The sequence below is a fragment of the Armigeres subalbatus genome, chromosome 3 (assembly GCF_024139115.2).
Source record: "Armigeres subalbatus isolate Guangzhou_Male chromosome 3, GZ_Asu_2, whole genome shotgun sequence".
Classification (NCBI taxonomy): Eukaryota; Metazoa; Arthropoda; class Insecta; order Diptera; family Culicidae; genus Armigeres; species Armigeres subalbatus.
In genome coordinates, this window is record NC_085141.1 from 161,820,200 (window position 1) to 161,843,146 (window position 22,947).

At 38.9% G+C, this 22,947-nt stretch overlaps 1 protein-coding gene across 6 annotated transcripts in view; it reads left to right on the forward strand.

Moving 5' to 3' along the window:
- Positions 1-22,947, forward strand: part of LOC134224273 (ras-specific guanine nucleotide-releasing factor 2-like) — a 509,452-nt gene that overhangs the window by 225,771 nt on the left and 260,734 nt on the right. For all 6 annotated transcript variants that reach the window (XM_062703608.1, XM_062703607.1, XM_062703605.1 and 3 more), the window contains 2 exons: positions 633-763; positions 13,828-14,013. In XM_062703608.1, the coding sequence (XP_062559592.1) occupies positions 633-763; positions 13,828-14,013 (317 nt within the window). The remainder of the gene's footprint in view (positions 1-632; positions 764-13,827; positions 14,014-22,947) is intronic.

Sequence of the window (22,947 nt, forward strand, 5' to 3'; positions counted from 1 at the left end):
ATAATCGGATACCAACTGCTATAAGGATTATCTTTCCACTCGACGGTTTTTTTTTAAACAAGGCTCTAATCCGCATTATCATAGTGTTGTATTCAATGATAATAATTATATTGAGGTATATAACTATTTTTTTCTAATCTAGAAATTTTAGTTCTCGCATGCTCGCATGACGATATCAAAGAACCAAGATCGAGAGCTTTAAAATTCATAGGAACTTAATAAATAATGCCATAAAGGTTATACTTGCGACCTTCATGGTGAAAGTAATTGGCAATGTATAGAACAATTGTATGCAATTTACAACCATTCTCTCTGCATCAGACATATTCATCCGCCCTGTTGATTCTGCAGTTCTGCAACTGATGACAATATAAATTATTGCATTGCATTCCTTGGCCATTCGAACATCGTTTTAACTCCTCTCATCACTGCCATCGGAGGAACGGAGCTCATCCTCATAAAACCCATCATTCGCGTTGAGTCTCGAATTTATCATCGCACAATTTGATTTGTGATTTCATCTTTCCATTTCACTTATCTGCTCTCCGACGGACGACGCACGCCAACAAAAAAACTTCAACCCGCATTTGTGGCATCAACATACATCGTTGGATTCGGTTGGCCGCCACCAGGGCAGCGAAAAGCTACAGCCACAAATCAGCAGCCCCCGCTTGACCACCCGGAAGTTCTCCGCTCCGAAAACGCCGGAACGCCAGCGAAAGAGCCTTTTCGGAACGCCACAACGGGAGCGCGACTCGTCGAGGTATGTTCAGCTTTTACGGGTTTTATTTGGAAATGTTGTTTCGATTCAATTTTGGCTGCATAATATATAAACGTTCGGACTGTTTTGGATCTATTGTTTTCCTGCATGCTAATGCTTTTTCCTTTATTTATGGCTGTGAGTATCTAACAGTTTGAGTGTGATTGTGTGTTTGGGAAGGTGTAAAAATTAAGCAACGTTTCTTCATAAAATGAACTTGAACTTGTAACATCCCCATTGCAAAAATGTCCACCAGTGCATAGCGGGATAATATCCAGCTACAATTGAATGGATGAGTCTGTACTACTTACTTACTTGACAATTTTTAGTTAAGTTCAACGATTCTCTAAGCTTTTAGTAGAAACTTGAGTTGAGGTTCGATTATTTTTTCCTAGCTAGTTTCGGCAACTCAATTGTCATTTCTTACTCACTAAAATATCGTGATTCCAGTTGTATTCTTAACGATTAGCTCTTAGTCCTAATTAACCCGATTTTATAAAAAAAATCTCATGAAAAACATAGAATATTACAAAGTAAAAAAGTTTGCGGGATAAATCAACTAAGACCAAAATCTTGATACACCAATAAAATAAAAAAAGAAATAAGTTACAAGTGTTACTCTCTGAACCTGACTAATCAAGTAAAAGTCAATTTTTGCTATTGCCATGGTGTTCGTGGGTGAACCTACAACCTACAAGTATTGAGCCTTGGCTGCGCTTATCGAAGCCATACATCCTTTATTATATCTCGTCAAATTCGAGATTAAACATAGTTCATTGCTGTCGGAAAATAAAACATTTAGTTCAAGATTGAACGTGTTATTAAACGTGTTTCGGATAATGTTTGGTTCTACGCTGCGCGGATGAGTAAATTAATTGGAAAGTAAAGCCTTTAGCGCGCTTTTTGTTGGACACAGAACGATAGCGGGATCATCTGAAACTTGTACTATGAAAATGATTGACTAATCCCAGTGGGCCTTTAGTTGATTCATTGTGCAATTTCAGTGATTCAGGTCAATCGCGGAGTATCTACCATAGATATCAACCTTTCCGTCCCGACGTCTGTTTTTAAGGGCTTTCAAAAATCTAAACTGCTGTAAAAACCACATTTCTTGACCGACTCTTTCGCAACAAGTTGCATTCTATCCTGATGAATCCCAATTTTTGATTTAAAGTTTGATTTAAACTTCGAGGCTAACCACAGTACGGTTTCAGAATTATTCCAGATTCCGTTTGGGTTAGTAGTCCCCGAAATAAGAAGCCATTTACAAATTTAAGTCAAACCAGGTCGTGCGACACCTCAAACTCAATGATTTCACAAAGCAATAATAGGAATGAGATTTTTGCGGTTCCTGGCCCACTCTGATTCAATCCGACCACATCGGTCACAATCCGGGGACCAACGGAATGGCCATTTTCTAAATTGATTCAAAATAGGTCTTGCGACATTTCAAACTTCATGATTGTACAAAGCAATTATGGGAATGATATTTTTGGGTTCGGATTCATTCCGGTCACAATCTGGGGAACCTACTTCAAACCTAATGACTATATAAAGCAATTATGGGATTGATATTATTAGAGTTCCTGCCCCCCTCTCGGATTCGATTTGGCCACATCGGTCATAATCTGGGGACCTACGATATCCGGGACCTGGCCATTTTCTAAATTGATGCAAAATAGGTCGTGCGATTGAAGTGTCCCATCATTGCTTCGTCAAATCATGAAGTTTGAGGCAGAGTGTTAATGAATAAAGCTTCCAATGAATGATTAAATTTGTTATGATTAAATCATTCAACTCTGTGATTGAAGATTATGATTAATGATTTATTCATTTTTGACAATGATTATTGATTATGATTAACGATTAAATTATTTTTTGACAATGATTAACGATTATGATTAATGAATAAAACGTTTGAAGTATGATTAACGATTACCTTACTTGATGGGCTACAGCTCTTCGATGAACCTAAGCCGAATGGAGTATCCTTCTCCACTGGACTCGATTCTGGGCCAATCGCTTCCACTCCCCCTGAACATTGAGCGCCCTCAGGTCCTATTCAACTGCAAAAAGCCATCGTGTACGCGGCCTTCCACGAAGCCTGCGGCCTCTTCCGGGTTCTCTACTAAATATTATCTTCGCTTGACGTTCTTCCGGCATTAGAACAACGTGACCAGCCCACCGTAGTCTGCCGTGTTGAATAAGCTTAATAATATTTAGCCCTTTATACACCTGGTACAATTCGTGATTCACGCGGCGCCGCCAGATACCGTTTTCATGTTTACCGCCGAGTATTGTCCGCAGCACCTTACGCTCAAACATTCCGAAAGCTCTCCGATCAGCCTCCTTTAACGTCCATGTTTCATGGCCGTATAAAGCCACCGGAAGAATCAGAGTAGTATACAGCGCGAGTTTTGTTTTCGTTTGCAGACTACGAGACTTAAGCTGGTTACGAAGTCCGTAATAAGCCCTATTTGCAGCTGCAATACGCCTTTTCACCTCGCGGGTAACATCATTATCGCACGTCACTAATGTTCCAAGATACACAAATTCTTCTTCCACTTCAAATTTTTCACCATCCAGCACCATTTCGCTACCACCACCACTAATGAACCCACGTTGATTGCCAGCGACCATGTACTTCGTTTTGCTGGTATTGATCGTGAGTCCAATCCTCGCTGTCTCCCTCTTAAAAGGCACAAAAGCCTCTTCCACGGCACGGCGATCAATCCCGATAATATCGATATCGTCCGCAAATCCCAGGAGCATATGCGATTTTGTGATAATGGTACCGCTTCTTTGCACACCAGCTCTCCTAATCGCTCCCTCGAGCGCTATATTGAACAGTAGATTCGAGAGTGCATCACCCTGCTTTAATCCATCTAAGGCAGCGATTCTCAACCTTTTTCTTGAGAGGTACCCCTTCAAACTATTGCATTAATTGAGGTACCCCGTATACCCCTCATAAGACATATGAAACATGGACGAGAAAGCTGACGGGATATATGGCTCTTCATAAGGTGGCTGAAATTTTTATTATTCCGTGCAACTTTCCAATTCCCATTAAGTTTAACCATCAAGCTTCCTACAGGACTTTTATCACAATTGGAGGCTTCTGAGCTCCGAATCACTTTCAAGTTGGCTTTTGCGCCTCTTGAAGGGAGGTTTTTGAGCATCTTGAATGGCGGCTTCCGAGCCTTTTGAAAGGACGCTTCTGAGCTTTTTTAAAGTACGCTTCCGGGCCTCTTAAAATGAGACTTCCGAACCACTTGAATGGAGATTTCCGAGCCTCTTGATAGGATCTCTCCGAGCCGCTTAAAGGAGCCTTCCGAGCTTTTTGAAAGAAGGCTTTCGATCCTCTTGAACGAGCTTATTGAAAGGAGGCTTCCGGGCCACTTTAAGAAGCATTGAAGGGAAGCTTCCGAGCCTCTTTAAGGGAGCCATCCGAGTCTCTTGAAAGGAGGTTTCCAAGTTCTTCAAAGGAAGCTCCCAAGCCTATTGAAAGCAGGCTTCCGGGCCTCTTAAAACGAGGCTTCCAAGGCATCTTGGGTGGAGCCTTCCGGGCTTCTTGAAAAGAGGCTTCCTCTTGGAGGGCTTCTTGAAAGGAGGCTTCCTCTTGGAGGGCTTCTTGAAAGGAGGCTTCCGGGCCTCTTGAAGGGAGGCTTCTGGGCCTCTTGAAAGGAGGCTTCCGGGCCTCTTGAAAGGAGGCTTCCGGGCCTCTTGAAAGGAGACTTGCCGGCCACTTGAAAGGAGGCTTCCGGGCCACTTGAAAGAAGGCTTCCGGGCCTCTTGAAAGGAGGCTTCCGGGCCTCTTGAAAGGAGGCTTCCGGGCCTCTTGAAAGAAGACTTACGGGCATCTTGAAAGGAGACTTCCGGGAAACAAAGAAGGATGCTTCTAATCTTCTTGTAACGAAACAACTGAGCTTTTAGGAAAAAAGCCTTCATGCCTCTCAAACGGAGGCTTCCGAATCTTTAAATTCTAGATTTTAGTTCAGAAGCATATTTTTAACATACTCTTCATTTTTTTTTGTTTAATATCTTGGCATATGCACAGCACATGTTCCGAAATGGACAAATTGATATGAAATTTGCGAAAAAGAATCCACGTGTCTTGGAGGGACTCGAACCCTAAACCTCCTACTCTCTAGATAGGCGTGATAACCCCTACACAACAAGACCACTTAAAGGTCACGTTTGCGGAAAAGCCATCAGAATCTGAGTACCAACCTTCACCGCGGTTAGCTCTTTTTTGCAAATTGAATATCTTTCGGATGCTTGATTTGTCCAATCTTCACATGTGATTTACTGTTGTATATCCACAGTCAAGCGAGTGCACATGGTTTATTAAACGAGAGGATCGCACTCTATGCCCCCAACTGGTTGGGCGGATTTGTATAGAGTGCTTGCTTGGCTAAAGCATTTGATGAGTTTGATTGCCCTAGGCCTATTCTTCAACGTTTTGATTTTATTTTTATTATAAATATGTTTTATTTGGAATTTTAGTACTTCCGCCATTGCGCATTTTTGTTCGAGGTATTCCCAGGGGCCAGCGAAGGTACCCCTAGGGGTCCATGTACCCCAGGTTGAGAACCGTCAATCTAGGGTAACAAATGACGTCGATATTTCATCCGCAACCCTTACACTTGATTTCGATCCGTCCAACGTTATACGAACCAGCCGTATCAGTTTCGCCGGAAAACCATGTTCAAGCATAATTTGCCATAATTCATTCCGTTTCACTGAATCGTACGCCGCGTTGAAATCAATTCATTCCTATAATTGCTCATAAAGTTTTAAGTGTCGCACGACCTATTTTGAATCGATTTAGAAAATGGCTATTCCGATGGTCCCCGGATTGTGACGGATGTGACCGGATTGAATCCGAGAGGACCAGGAAGCCTAAAAATATTATTCCCATAATTGCTTTGTAAAAGCATGGAGTTTGAAGTGTCGAACGACCTATTTTGTCAGAAACCCTAAAAATATTATTCCCATCATTGCTTTGTAAAATCATGAAGTTTAAAGTGTCGCACAACCTATTTTGAAGCAATTAAGAAAATGGCCATTCCGTAGGTCCCCGGATTGTCATCAATTTGGCCAGATTGAATCCAAGTGGGCCAGGAACTCTGAAAATGTCATTCCCATCATTGCTTCGTGAAATCATGAAGTTTGATATGTCGCACCACCTATTTTGAATCGACTAAGAAAATGGCCAATCCGTGGGTCCCCGGATTGTGACCGATGTGGCCAGATTGAATTAGAGGGGGGCCAGGAACTCTAAAAATATCATTTCCATCATTGCTTTGTAAAATCATGAAGTTTGAGGTGTCGCACGACGTATTTTAAATCGATATTGAAAATGGCTATTCCCTTGGTCCCCGGATTGTGACTGATGTGACCGGATTGAATCCGAGTGGGCCAGGAACCCTAAAATATAATTCCCCATCATTGCTTTCAAAAATCATGAAGTTTGAGCTGTTGCACGACCTCTTTTGAATCAATTTAGAAAATGACCATTCCGTAGGTTCCCGGATTGTGACCAATTTGGCCATATTGAATCCGAGAGGGCCAGTAAATCTGAAAATATCATTCCCATCATTGCTTCGTGAAATCATGAAGTTTGAGGTGTCGTGTCGACCTATTTTGAATCGACTTAGAAAATGGCCAATCCATGGGCTCCCGTATTGTGTTGTGATCGATGTGACTGGATTGAATCCGAGTGGGCCAGGAACCTTAAAAATATCATTCCCATCATTGCTTTGTAAAATCATGAGGTTTGAAGTGTCGCACGGCCTGGTTTGTCTTAAATTTGTAAATTTCCACTTATTTCGGGGACAATTAACCCCAACAGAATCTGGAATAATATTGAAACCGTATTGTGGATAGACTCGAATAAATCAAGCATAAATCAAAAATTGGGATCCATCCGGATGGAATGCAATTTGTTGCGAAAGAATCGGTCAAGAAATGCGGTTTTTACAGCAGGTTAGATTTTTGAAAGCCCAGATGCGGGGACGGAAAGGTTAAGAGTCAGTCATATTTAAGCTATCCCTTATTTAATTTCAACATGAGGTTAAATAAGGATAGGATTATGAGTATTAATTTAGTTTTTCAATAAATTGTCGTCTATGTGGATTCGCATTATGCGTCTTTCACAGTGTACACTGTGTTTCGTTTTTGTCGCTCGTTATGCGATATAGATTTATATTAATTAATGTTGTTCATAATAATGCTGAAATTTGGAAGTGATCTCATTTTGTAATAACACAGTGAGATACTAAATCAATCTTCAGCATAAATGAACAGCAACGAATAATCTTTGTAGACAAGGACTTCTTGAGCAGCAGAAAATAGCTAAATCATATTCAGTGTTGGTAAAAACTCAAAATCTCAAAACTCATGGATGATTCAAATCAGCGCCTAAAAACTCATGGATGAGTTGAATCATCCATTTGAATCATCGTAGGTTTTCTTTTGTTCTCTTTCGTTAAAAACAGTGAATTGACGTCTGTCGCATAAAATATTAGACACTCTTTTATATAGGGGAGCTGTTCCGTTTTCCATCTCACTGAACATATATTCATCTCATCGCAAAACAAAGAAATACGGCACCAATTCCGTCGCTTCTTTTTGCTAACATGCGTGCTCACTGCTGAAAAAATCACAAAAATAATAAACAAACCAAATACCTTTTCATTGCTTTGTTTCTCGTGAGACCAATATCGGAGCTAAGAGATGAAGTCCAGGAGCAGTAACCCTATAAGCAATAAATTGCCCCCAAATTGATTTCAAATGCGTTTTTTTTTTGGGGGGGTATCCAGCTGGAGCTACCTGGTAGCTTAAATTGTCAAGACTGGACCCGAACAGAAGTTTTGCTCCCTGCTGCCCCATGCTTCTACTAGGACCAATACTTAGAAGAACTAGTCTATGTTGACCACTTGAACACTATTTGTTTTAGTATTGTGATAGCTAGCAGAATCTCAAAATTTCTGTTGTAGTATAGATTTCCCTTCTACCCTTTTTATTTGTCGTTTTTCCGTCAGTCTGTCAAGTAAATAATGGAAGTTCTAATTTAAAACGTTTAAAACGCACAACGAAGGTTATCTGGCGATTTGAAATGTAAAATTTGAGCAGAATTTAAATGTAAAGTTTAGTTTATAGTTTCTTGGAGCCGACAATCAGTACCTAAAGGCAGTCTATGTTGACAACGGGTGATACCGTTGCCACCTCCAAGTAACACTTCTTGAAATAGGGATATAATTAGATTATGTTATTGATTATACCAACATTATTTAAATGGCGAAACACAAGACTAGACCTTAACATAAGTGTTACCGTTACTAGTACCAATATTTAGCACAATTAGTTTATGTTCATGCGGTGAACACTGTTTGTATTGAGTATCGCGTAGTAGCATATTGTCAAAATTTCTGTTATTGTTTATAATTTGTATTTCGTAGTAATTTTACAGTCTTTCTGTCAATTGTTAATCCGGATCAATAAATAGTTACAACGAAAGTGAATTAGTTTAACGTGGAGTAGAACATAGGGTTTCTTGGATATGACATTAGATACCTAAAAGCAGTCTATGTCATCTCACCCTGTTCAATTCACCCATCACCTATCTGTCTCAGTCATTTTCTGTACCTCAAGTTATTCAGTTCAAGTCTATAATATTTGCAAATCATGTTGCGTCAACTATTATGGAAGGGTTTAAAAATCAGGTTTAAAAATCTGCAGGCCACATCATCGAAAGAGTAATAACGGATTTTTCATTGATTGGCCACTGCCGAATACTTCAAAAGTTAAACATATAGTTGGCATACGCCAACCTCACAAGTCTGGAGTCGATCGTGGGATCGACTCCGGCACCTGGTGCTCCCTGAGAGCAACAACACCCGTGTCGGCCTGCTACCCAGTTAATTGTCAGCAGTAATCGTACATTAGGATCACCCTGACAACTACAAGTAAAACCGCTTCCATGAAACCTCATACATGTGGATAATTATCGGCCGGCACCAGGTTGTGGTGACCCCAACCGAAAGTTAACCGGAATCGGAATGGGTGCTCCACCCGACCTTTACTGCCAGCCGAAGGAAAACACAAAATCTTGAACCAAATGATGGGGTGGCAACTGCCCCGGAGATGCCGTCACGACCTCAACCGAAAGCTAGTTGGAACATCTAAGCTTATTGGAACTAGGCCAAAAATTACACTCACCAAAGGCAAGCATTCCTTCTGACTAGAACCTAGTAGAACCTAGACTAACCTCTGCTCAGATACTTCTCAGCAGGCAAACTGAACCTTAAAAGGAAGAAAACAGACCCCTAGCATGTCAATGGGACCGATCGGAATGATACTCACTTTTTTCCCTCCCGTCCGTGGGTGGAACCAGACAGTCTTCTTTCTCCAACTCCATCGGCTGCCCGTGCCAATGCCCTAACCAACGAGAAGTTGATGAAGAACCCCCCCCCCCCCCCGCGGGCCCCGGTGGTCCGATGCGGCTACACCGTTATGGCGATCTGCGGGATTGTGCATCGTCAGACGCCGCATCGCCGAGGAGAACTTGACACTGTTGGTCTACACCAACTATGGTCCATTCCCTTCAACAGGATAGATGGAGTTGGTCCGTCAACAGCAACCGAACTTCATCCTGTCACCACAAACTAGCCGCCGGGCCCCATCGATGTCGTGCCATCTATCTCTCCTACCATGAAATATTCGGCAGCAGCCGCCTCTGAGCACCAGAATCTCCTCAAGCAGAAGTGGACCTGAGGCAGAAAAAAAGTAGAAGGTTGTATCCGAGACACGACCGCCAATTGGACGTAGGATTACGTGAAGTGTAGAAGATTTTATTTTGAAACTCTGAATATGTTTCTTGGTGCTGATTTTTGAAGATGGGGCTGTATATTCAATCTGGGTTGGAATATCCTCGGCATGTCGCATATCCTGGAAATAAATGGGCGAAAACCCGATTGTTACTATAAACTCATTTCGGTTTATAACTATAAGCAGAGTATTAAAGAAACAGAAGATCGGTAAACAACAGCCTTAACAACAACTTCCTCCATGAATATTTGGTGGCCCTGAAAAGGGCCGTTTGTTTATGTTGGCTTGAAGCCTTTTGAAGTGATGTACGCCGTGGTCCGTGGTGATGTACGCCGTTTCCAAGTTAGGTTTTTCGGTTCCAAGTTAGGTTTTTTTTTTGTATTTTTAAGATTTTTTTTTGTGTTGTCCATAAGAAATTCTTCAATAATTCCACGGGAAATTATTAAAAAAGGGCAAAGGTTCGTGTAGGATCGAAAGTCATGGCCGAATTTTATTTGGCCGAAATAAACGCTTGGACCAAACGGTTACTAGATCAAAAACGGTTTGGATGAAAATTTCATTTAGCCAAAGCGTTTTCTCTAACAGATCGTTCCATTCTTCGTCAAATCGCAGAGGTAGAAGAAGAAAACAAAATTTCATGCTGCTGTTTTTGGATAATTACGAAATAGTGTTTCCAATATGGTATATAAGGATAATCGGGTGAAAGGGTAATTCAGATGGTCCAATTAATTGTTATTGAGTGCGGAAAAGAGTTGAATACACTGAGGTCCTAACCACAAAATGGTAGATCGATGCGGAATAAACCACCCGACAACGCTAAAGACACATTTCCATGCAGGGTTATCGTGCAGCTGGAGAATGATGCGGATGAAAAAGTGCAAATCAACAAACTGATACAAACTCCAAATCGCTTACTCTCGGGGCATAATTATTCCAGATACTGATGACACAGAATACAAATAGAAAATGATTGCTTGTGCAACGGATGTAATGTTATTGACAACGCTGACCATGTCAGGTACCTCTGTGCAAAGTACGCGAAGGAAAGAAATTGCTTACAACTAGATGAGTATTGTAACATTTATCAGGTGTTCAAAATAGAGATGGGCTTTCTGATCCAGTACCTTTAAAATGATCCGAATCTTTGAAATGAAGCTTTCGAGGCTCACTTTTTGAAAGATCCAATTCATCCAATTTATTTAACCTTTTGTAAGGAAATGTCGAAATTAAAAGTTTATTGTAGGTTCTCTATACATGTTATGTACGCTTGTGACCGAGAGATAGGTGAAATTATTGTTTGCACGGGTCAGAAGTGTGGTCCAGAATGACAACCGTTTCACCATTTTGAATTCTTCTTACATTTTGATGCAAACATGCGATCCGTATGAAAGATATGGATCATTAGATTGAATGAGTCAGATCTGATCCGCTTAACGAAAAGTTCCTTTTTGTACATCTATATTTCAATATACGCAACATAACTTTACTTAAAAATGTAGTTAGATTCCTAAAGAAAATCAACTGGCAACAAATGTTATTCCATACACAAGACATTCTCTAAAACATTCGACATGGCCGACAATGTATAGCATGATAGCCTGGTGTACAAACTACAACGCTATAATCTTCCCAGTAACCTGTCGAAAATAATTAATTAACAATCACCTCCTGTCGGCAAGGACATTCCGGGTTTCAATCAGCGAAGCGAGTTCCTTTGCGCAGGATATTATCGCAGGCGTCAATAGGGCAGTAATGCTGTTAAACCTGTTCACCTTCGACGTGCCAGAACCTCCAGAACGCGGCATTCTGTCTCTGTTCGCAGATGACTCCTCCCAGAACACGAACCAATACAAAACAATACAAGAACGTATTGGTGATTGTAAAGAATGGTTTAAGATTTGTCCCGCCTTTCCAGACTAAGCTATGATAAGTGCGATAGTTCCAAGTTAGGTTATTAAATTTATGTATAATTTATAACCAGCTTAGTCTTCACATTCATTTCACTAATGAAACTAAACTAAATGAACGGCGACTTTTAGGCTGGGATCGATCAATTCCGATCGACTTCCTTTATTTCTTTGTTGAATCTTCGACATAGATTTCACGTTAGAGTTGAATTTGTGTTGACTAATCTAATTGGATCTCTATATGGCAGCCTTAGCCTTCTGATTATCTAAAATCCCTAGGCGAAATATGACGTGGTTTTCAGCGATTTTAGTACAGTTTTGCTCAGGAGCGTAGTGTGAAAGTTGCAAATCAAATGTATCGTACGACCACCTAGGGTACATTTTTTTCCCCCGAAATAGTCATCGAGATAGGTACCGTTTTGACTCAAATCTTGAGCATGACTCATATTCCAAATACTGGCGTTTTAGCGTCCTCAAACTAAAATTTTCATCGGTTTTCTGCACTGAGGATAAAGATTTCAAACGAATTCAAGATCCTTTTCATAAAAATACACGAATAAAGCCAAAATAGTCATTTAAAAGCGAATGTTCGGAATTTGAGTCAAAACGGTATCAGAATCCAGGATTGAAGGAAAAAATGTGTTTCGATTTGCTAATGTGAGAAACTGAAACAGATGGCAGTTTGATTATTATTATTTTGAGACTTGAAGTATCATACAACTTTTTATTTTGTTTTGCCCCACTATGCCTCGGGCCCATGAAGCCATCTGCGAGTTCTGGTTAAGCTCATGACAGATCCGTCTGCCGAGCAGTAGACTGAGCCGTAACGTATGAGTGCACCACGAAATCAGGCACAACTGGTGTACATGGCCATAAAGCAGGAGATTTCACATTTCGTACGGATTTGAGACATTGCTTCCTCGAGCATGCGAGAGTCATAAAATTATTGTTTTAAGTAATAAATCAAAAGCACCATCTCTGCCGTGTTCAGAGACCATTACCACGACAATGGTTGAAGTGAAATCTCCTTGTCTGGCTGGTGCTCGACGCACTGGAAGCCTAATGGGGGAAAACATTTGATTTCTGGTCTTGTCATCACAGCCCTCCATTGCGACTCCTGCAGTTTTGTACGACGTTGCCCCCAGAATGGTAGATTGTGATTTATGGATATTGTCCGGTTCCTTTTCGATTGTGTCCTGTTTGATTTCCCTTGGCAGCAATAACGTAGATTCTATCGCCACTCGAAGATATCGTACAGGAAGGTAATTTGAAGCTGTTCATGAAATATTGCCATTTCATGTCGGGGCAGAATTCAATCATTGGCCTTAAGATTCTAGGCAAGTCATTGTTTTAGTTTCAGTTGGACTCCCGTGCTGAGATTGCTTCAACATAGCAGGTTGTAGAAGCTGCTTGTTGTTGGGATTAAATCTTTGTTGGACAATGAAAATTCAATCGTTTTGTAGATTTGGAAGTCACAGGATCTTTGTGAAATCGTTTTTTATGTTCTCATTCGCAGGTTTTTTGTTTCAAAAACTTTCACTCAAGCGGAATAGAGTCAATTTTAGATATCGATCTCTTGCGTATATAATTTTGAATAACGATTGGTTCGGCTCGACTAACCTACTATTGACTATCCTAAATTCGATTCTTAGCTATGTACCATTTTGCTCCCACATATATCGCTCAAAAATGTAGATCAATAAATAAATACGTGGTTCTTTTCATTTTTAAGCATTTATGATAAGAATTCAAATACGATGTTCCGAGAATTATTTATGGGAAAATAACGAAATTTGCCTAAAAAATGACCAAGATATTGTTATATTCGTGACACATTTTTCAGAACACTTAAGTGTGAGTTTTTTTTTATTGAGTCCGTTATTTGCATCAGTGCATATAATAATGAACAACAAAAAATGTGTTCATTCTCCGATCTAATCATCAATATTCTAATATTTATCTAATACTTTAAATTCATCTTAATGTTGTGTTGATGTTTTCGCTTATATTTAATTCAATTCTTTTCTTCGTTGCCGTTGTAATATCGCATAAAATTAATAAAAAGCTTGCTGATAAAATAGTCTATTGGTTGAAACTATTGAAAAAAATATTCAAATTTGAACTGTTTTGCATTCTAGATGTGTTTAATAAATATATTCGTAATGATTACAGTGCTGTTGTGGACGTCAACTGCCCTTGCTTTTCTCATCCAGCACCACTAATCCAATTGAACTGCTTCTTCTTTCACCCTTTCTCGATTTCCATCTTCCACTGTGTAAAACCATAAAAAATACTGAAAACAAAAACATAAAAAATTAAATCAACCAGTACGCGTCGGTTTTCCGAAAGCGACGACGACATGGCCACCTCCATCTTCACGACGCCCCGCGGCTCGGTGGGTGGCGTCTCGCTCAACACCCTCTCGTCCCGGGCGTCCATGCAGCACGACCACGTTCCGCACTGTTCCAGCAAAGTGGGAGTCGTAATCACTTCCTATCGGCAGTCGCAGCGCAGGTAATGTACTGTGTCCACGCTCTACCTCACACTCTTTTCTCCTCAAACTGAACTGACGACCGGAACATGGTCCTCTGCTGATTTTCCTCTTTTCCGTTATGTTGAACCCGGTTTCTTGCGCTTCTTCATCTTAAGCTCGTTTCTTTCATTATTCTTCCAGTTTTTGGCTCTCGTGGTTTTATCGTTAAGAGACTCGTTTCTTTCCGAGAGCTTCGTTGAGAACACATTTTCCTTTCTGAACTTTTATTCCGACTTGTTTTATTTCGTCCTTTCCATTAGCAGCGTTAATGTTTCCCGGTCGGGAAGTTTGCTTTTTTTTATTTTCTTAACTCTTGGATTGTTTTTGTGCTGAAAGTTTTCCAAATTATTATTACTACGTCTAACAGGCGCGCCGGGAAAGCTATTCGCATTCAATAAATTCATTCCGGTCTTCTTGTGTTCGGCTTTATCTGGATTGTTTTGCTCGAAGTGACCTGCTTCACGTGAAGGGGAAATTTATGCTCGAGCTTGGTTCTTGTTTTAATTTCTACGTTTTTTAAACTGAGTCAAGTGTACTATCTGTTGTTTTCTGTTGGGTTTCATTGTCCTTTGGGATTGTTTGTTTGGTAATGGTTATTTGTGATACCAATTGTCTCTAACTCATTCCGATTCACCTGCCTTTGACACAAATCAATGTACATCCGAAATGACGAGAATGGACTGTATACGTTGTTACTGAAAACTGATGAAAAACGTGTGGTAGTTAAGATACTATTTATCATTTTAATTTTGCATTAGTCGTCAATAACATTTTTCTATCCGAATATTGTTCAATTTTCAATAACATACAAACCAACAAATTAATTAGAAGAAAAAAAAAGATTCATTTCAAAGTTATTGTTGATATTGCAATGATTTTGTGATTCGTCTGAAATATATTTTTTTACATATTCAAAAAAGTTGTGCATTAAAAGGAGGGTGAACAGATTTAAGACGAAATATGAATGAATTGATGCTACATCTTGCAATAGTTTTATGGAAGCTAGAAATTTGCGATCAAATAGTACGCATGCTCATCTCAACATTTATTCGTTTCTGCTACCAGCTAGTAAAGTTTTTTGACCTATGCTATGGGAGACTAAGGATATTTTTGAAACACAATTGATTTTTTGGAGTGTTACACTAGTCAACAGTGGTTTACTCCCTTCAACCATTCTCAGTGTACTTGAAAGATTTTTCTTCGCTGAATTCAGTCATGTATTCAGATTTTTTGTAACACGTCCAGTTTTTGAGAAAAACGGGTTTAAATTCAGAAAACTACGTATTCTTATGGGAATTTGGTTTCTCTGTTCTGTAAAGCTGGTTTTCGGTTTATAACTTTGAGAAGGTTGAGGTTTGAATTATGTAGAAGAAATCGTACAAGATCTAAGAAAGTTGTTGAATCTTATTTGACACGTTCAGTTGTAAAAAACGGAATTAATTTCACAAAAGTACGTCTTTTCATAGAAATTGGGTTCTCTCCTCTGCAAAGCTGAATTTCGGCTCCTCACTTTTAGAATAAAGTTTGAATTTTATAGAATGGGCCTTGTAGAATACATGTGGGTTGTTGGATTTCATTTGGCACGTTCATTTGTTGTGAAAAACAGAATTTAATTCACAAAAGTATGTCTTTTCATAGAAATTTGTTTTCTCTCCTCTACAAAGCTGACTATGGGCTCCTCACTTTCAGAATAAAGTTTAAATTTTGTGGAATAGGCCTTGTAGAATGCATGTGGGTTGTTGGATTTCATTTGGCACGTTCAATTGTTGTGAAAAACGGAATTGAATTCACAAAAGTACGTATTTTCATAGAAATTTGTTTTCTCTCCTCTACAAAGCTGAATATGGGCTCCTCACTTTCAGAATAAAGTTTGAATTTTGTGGAATAGGCCTTGTAGAATGCATGTGGGTTGTTGGATTTCATTTGGCACGTTCAATTGTTGTGAAAAACGGAATTGAATTCACAAAAGTACGTCTTTTCATAGAAATTTGTTTTCTCTCCTCTACAAAGCTGAATATGGTCTCCTCACTATCAGAATAAAGTTTGAATTTTGTGGAATAGGCGGTGAAAAGGTGAAATAGGTGAAAAATATGTGAAAAACGGAATTTCATTCACAAAAGTACGTATTTTCAAAGGAATTTGCTTTCTCTCCTCTGCAAAGCTGAATTTCGGCTCCTCACTTTTCGAATAAAGTTTGAATTTTGTAGAATGGGCCTTGTGAAATGCATTTGGGTTGTTGGATTTCATTTGGCACGTTCGTTTGTTGTGAAAAACGGAATTGAATTCACAAAAGTACGTATTTTCATAGAAATTGGGTTCTCTCCTCTGCAAAGCTGAATTTCGGCTCCTCACTTTTAGAATTAAGTTTGAATTTTGTAGAACGGGCCTTGTGGAATGCATATGGGTTGTTGGATTTCATTTGGCATGTTCGTTTGTTGTGAAAAACGGAATTAAATTCACAAAAGTACGTATTTTCATAGAAATTTGGTTTCTCTCCTCTACAAAGCTGAATATGGGCTCCTCACTTTCAGAATAAAGCTTGAATTTTGTAGAATGGGCCTTGTAGAATGCATGTGGGTTGTTGGATTTCATTTGGCACGTTCAATTGTTGTGAAAAACGGAATTGAATTCACAAAAGTACGTATTTTCATAGAAATTTGTTTTTCTCCTCTGCAAAGCTGAATATCGGCTCCTCAATTTCAGAATAAAGTCTGAATTTTGTAGAATGGGCCTTGTAGAATGCATGTGGGTTGTTGGATTTCATTTGGCACGTTCATTTGTTGTGAAAAACGGAATTAAATTCACAAAAGTACGTCTTTTCATAGAAATTTGTTTTCTCTCCTCTACAAAGCTGAATATGGTCTCCTCACTATCAGAATAAAGTTTGAATTTTGTGGAATAGGCGGTGAAAAGGTGAAATAGGTGAAAATAGGTGAAAACGGAATTTCATTCACAAAAGTACGTCTTTTCAAAGGAATTTGCTTTCTCTCCTCTGCAAAGCTGAATTTCGGCTCCTCACTTTTAGAATAAAGTTTGAATTTTGTAGAATGGGCCTCGTGGAATGCATTTGGGTTGTTGGATTTCATTTGGTTCGTTCGTTTGTTGTGAAAAAACGGAATTGAATTCACAAAAGTACGTCTTTTCATAGAAATTGGGTTCTCTCCTCTGCAAAGTTGAATTTCGGCTTCTCACTTTCAGAATAAAGTTTGAATTTTGTAGAATGGGCCTTGTGGAATGCATATGGGTTGTTGGATTTCATTTGGCACGTTCGTTTGTTGTGAAAAACGGAATTAAATTCACAAAAGTACGTATTTTCATAGAAATTTGGTTTCTCTCCTATGCAAAGCTGAATTTCGGCTCCTCACTTTCAGAATAAAGTTTGAATTTTGTAGAATGGGCCTTGTAGAATGCATGTGGGTTGTTGGATTTCATTTGGCACGTTCAATTGTTGTGAAAAACGGAATTTCATTCACAAAAGTACGTATTTTCATAGGAATTTGCTTTCTCTCCTCTGCAAAACGGAATTTCGGCTCCTCACTTTCAGAATAAAGTTTGAATTTTGTAGAATGGGTCTTGTAGAATACATGTGGGTTGTTGGATTTCATTTAGCACCTACATTTGTTGTGAAAAACGGAATTAAATTCATAAAAGTACGTCTTTTCATAAAAAATTGGTTTCTCTCGTATGCAAAGTTGAATTTCGGCTCCTCACTTTTAGAATAAAGTTTGAATTTTGTAGAATGGGCCTTGTAGAATGCATGTCGGTTGCTGGATTTCATTTGGCACGTACATTTGTTGTGAAAAACGGAATTTAATTAACAAAAGTACGTATTTTCATAGAAATTCAGCTTCTCTGTTTTGTGAAGCCAAAAAAACTGTTTTTTACAACAAATCAATGCGCCAAATGTTATCCAACCAACCATATGCATTCTGCAAGGCCTATTCTACAAAATTCAAACTTTATTCCCAAAGTGAGGAGCCGAAATTCAGCTTTGCAGAGCACAGAATCCAAATTTCATTGAAAATACGTATATTTGTGAATTAAATTCCGTTTTTCCCAACAAATGTACGTGCCAAATAAAAAAAACAACCCACATGCATTCTACAAGGCCCATTCTACAAAATTCAAACTTTATTCTAAAAGTGAGGAGTCGAAATTCAGCTTTGCAGAGGAGAGAAACCAAATTTCTATGAAAAGACGTACTTTTGTGAATGAAATTCCGTTCTTCACAACAAATGTACGTGCCAAATGAAATCCAGCAACCCACATGCATTCTACAAGGCCCATTCTACAAAATTCAAACTTTATTCTGAAAGTGAGGAGCCGAAATTCAGCTTTGCAGAGGAGAGAAACCAAATTTCTATGAAAAGACGTACTTTTGTGAATTCAATTCCGTTTTTTACAACAAATGTACGTGCCAAATGAAATCCAACAACCCACATGCATTCTACAAGGCCCATTCTACAAAATTCAAACTTTATTCTAAAAGTGAGGAGTCGAAATTCAGCTTTGCAGAGGAGAGAAACCAAATTTCTATGAAAAGACGTACTTTTGTGAATGAAATTCCGTTTTTCACACCAAATGTACGTGCCAAATGAAATCCAGCAACCCACATGCATTCTACAAGGCCCATTATACAAAATTCAAACTTTATTCTAAAAGTGAGGAGCCGAAATTCAGCTTTGCAGAGGAGAGAAACCAAATTTCTATGAAAAGACGTACTTTTGTGAATGAAATTCCGTTTTTCACAACAAATGTACGTGCCAAATGAAATCCAGCAACCCACATGCATTCTACAAGGCCCATTCTACAAAATTCAAACTTTATTCTGAAAGTGAGGAGCCGAAATTCAGCTTTGCAGAGGAGAGAAACCAAATTTCTATGAAAAGACGTACTTTTGTGAATGAAATTCCGTTTTTCACAACAAATGTACGTGCCAAATGAAATCCAGCAACCCACATGCATTCTACAAGGCCCATTCTACAAAATTCAAACTTTATTCTAAAAGTGAGGAGTCGAAATTCAGCTTTGCAGAGGAGAGAAACCAAATTTCTATGAAAATACGTACTTTTGTGAATTAAAATGCGTTTTTCTCAAAAAGTGGACGTGTTACAGAAAATCTAAATACGTACCTGAATTCAGCGTAAAAAATCTATTGAGTACATTAAAAATGGTTGAAGGGAGCGAAAAAAAGTTCAATTTTGTTGGATAGTGTATCAAAAATCGAATTTTGAATTATTCGTGAAAGTAGAAAGGTGCTCCGCTCTCCTTTATTTTTAAATATTTTTCTTACAAGATATGTAGACTTTCTGATTAACTGTGCTTAAAAGTTTTCGACCTTCTGCACTCTGTGTTGACATCCAACGATTCGGTCTTGTTGCCGTAGTGCAGCGTTCGGGTAGGTTGCGTTAGAAGAGCAACATCATTTTTATCAGTCAAACCGAAGCCAAAGGTATTTCATACTAATAGGCGGCCAGAGCACATCTCGGTTTGGTACAGGGTCAATCACACCCACCATGATCTCGTCGATCACGATGAGGAACAGTAGTGGAGGTAGAATACATCTTTGCCGATGGGGAAGATATTTTAATCAGGAGCTCCCTTGCGTCTAGCGGCGCCATGAAATATGAAAGTCGAAAATTCTCGCAACATCCTTTAATAGAAAGCTTTTTGAAAGCTCCACAAGTTTGTAAACATTGCAATTCATTTCGATTAGGTTCTGACCATGTTTTAGTAATTTTCAAGCTTTTAAGTGCTTACAAATACTGCGTTGTTCAACAAAATTCTCGAATTTATTATGAATCATCGTAAATTCATTTTATTATTGTCCCTACTTCTTCCCTTTACATTTTAGTAATATGTAATGCTAATTTACTAATGCTAAAGTAATGCTTATGTGCAATTTACAGCTAAATTGTAAAAAACCAGATACTGAACATTTGTCATAAATTTCCACGTTAGGGTTTTTCGAAACAAATGGTTCGAACAAAGTAACTTTTAATTGCATATTATTCGGCAACTCGGCCGTACGAAAATCTTTTTTTTTTGTTAAATATAAGTAAGATCCTCTTTTTTCAGGACATTCGCTAAGACAGCTTGCATACAGTTCGCCGGACAAGTCTCGGTCAGGTTTGAGCATCTGTGCTGATATGCGATTGACTTTATTGGATGGCTGCTTCAATCTCCCACAGTGATGTGACTTTGTAGTTGACGCGTTTTTTGACGCTTCGCACCCTAGGCGGTACATGCCAAGGTGTTTGTTGATAATTGTTTGGGTAACTAAAGTTGAAGAGGTTGATCAAAATGCTTGAACCAACATTTCAGCTGACCAGTTGGGTCGGTGAGTAACTGCGTCTCTAGCTGGCCATCTAGTTCACTAGAGCTATATTCCTTTCAAGGTACTTATATTTGGCTTCTCTGGCTCTTGTCCGCTCTGTCGCGGCCTTTACTTCTCTACGCTCCTTAACCGTTGTGTGGCCGGCAAAAAACACCCTTAACAAGCCGGCTGGGTACCCGGGTACCCACAAAACTAAAATAATTATATCTCAGGCAATTTTCATGCGATCTACATCATTTTGAGCTTAATCTAAAACTTTTTCTTCTATCAAGTTGTTATCGGGATGGACCGATCCGGTCACTCTACGGATTTCCAGGAAATACGGATTTCCAGGGACATGTCCTACTTAGATGAAATTGATCGTTGATTTCGGTAGGTAATCCGCAATATGGGTATCAAACTTCTTGAAATTTCATCAGCAGATTGATCTTTATTGGAAAGCGGATTGTTCGTCAGCAGATTGATCTTTATCATTTGTTTCAGCATTCTGAGAGCAACTAAGTGGTGCTCCAGAGTAGAATTGTATACCAGTGGTGGAATTACTCGCTTCACTCCGGAAGTTCTTCTAGGAATACCTCCGGAAGTTCCTCCAGGAATTCCTCCGGAAGTTCCTCCAGGAATTCCTCCGGAAGTTCCTCCAGGAATTCCTCCGGAAGTTCCTCCAGGAATTCCTCCGGAAGTTCCTCCAGGAATTCCTCCGGAAGTTCCTCCGGAAGTCTCTTCTGGAATTTCTCTGGAATTTACTCCTGGAATTCCTCTGGAAGTTCCTCCAAGAATTCCTCCAGAAATTTGTTCAGGAATTACTCCGGAAGTTCCTCCAGGAATAATGGTGTTTAAATATAAATAAAAATTCACAGTGATCTAGAACGATTTGCAATAAGGGATCTTCGAAGTCGTAGTTTCCTAGGACGGAAATCCCGAATTTTCTTCTTCTCTGGGTGTTCTAAAACTTCTAGAGGGCCACTTATTAGCCATCCGGAGTCGATGAGTGTTCTATACATTGATGTTGTTCTAAAATTACGTCAACGATCGAGCCATAAACATCGCAGCTTCAAACGACGAACTTGTTCAACTGACCATTTCTCCGGATGTTCCAGAACTTTCGAAGAATCACTTGGATGGCCACCTGAAAGGTATGAGTCCTTATATTGATTTTACTCGTTCATGGCTACAGCACACAATTCCTAAAAAATCACAGCTTTGTAAGACAAATTATCGGAATCGGCCACTTCTTTAGGTGATTCGAAACTTCAGAATGACCACTTACTGGTCTCCCGGGATCAATGGGTAATTCTTGAAAATGAGTGGCCACGGGGGGCAATGAGTGAGTGATTAGAAATAGTCGCATCTTACTGGGGCAAATGGGAAGGATCGACGAGTTCTCCGGGTGTATCAGGACTTCCGGATGACCACTGGGATCACAGAGATCAACGAGTGGTAAGATAGATAAACGAGAAAGGCAAAACAAATTAAAATGAGAAACTAGGCCCTTAGATCATTTCAAGAAGATTAATACCAATAATTGTTTACTAATACTACTAACTGCAGTAGAATGCTTAGAAGAACATAAAATTTTCATGAAAAAAAAAGCTTACAAGATGCTGGAGCTAGCAATCATCTTATGTAATCAAAAGAGGCGCTATCCAAAGACCGAGAAGCGATACTAAGACAGTTTTTGAAAATAACTTGAATCTGGGATGGGAAAAATCAAATTTTCAAATATAGGATGATCAAAACTAAACCGCGATCTTACTTTTAAATTATCAAGTGATAAAAACTCGCCAGCGATTAAGAATCGTTTGAAAATCGCATTTACCGTTACATTTTTAACTCTTTGAACTTTTATGTAACGAGACTGTTCATAATTGGATTTTTTTTCTGAATTTTGAAAAACATGTTGAATTTTTATACATTCGATAGAAAACTGTTTTTTGAGCTACAAGTTTTTGAGTTTTTGAAAATTTGACTGCTTGGCAATTAGCTCACAGGCCAATAATAAAATCAAGTTGAGGGTGTTCAATGCGCTAAATTATTATACTTTTCGAAATTGATTTAAAATAGTTTTTGTGCATCAAAATTCATGAAATTTTGGATTTAGGCTACGTTTTTATAATAGATTCAAGATATGTAATAATCTGAATATCATTAAACCCAATTAGCTCATATTAGTAAAGAATAATGTTTGAATGAAAATTCTGCGTTTATTATCGTTTGAGTACAAAATATGAGAAGTTGTTGCCGGCGACAACTATCCTGCTGTTTTCACGTGAAAAGTTTTCACAATGAATATTGCAATCAGTATCGTCTGATTTGAATTAAAGAAAGTAGAAGCTAAAAACAGTTTTTTTCGGCACTATACTTGAAATAAATCATCAGAACGGTTCAGTAAATAAGCAAAAAATCGCAGAAAATCGGTGAAATAATTGTCGAATAATTCTGCTGTTGAGATTACGGGAAATTGAAGCAAAATTCACCAAAATCTGTGAAATGATTTAGGTGCGAGGTGTGTAAATTTAGTAATTTTGCCATAAAACATTTTTTATCTCTATGTATAAAAAATAATTAACCTTTCCTTTGA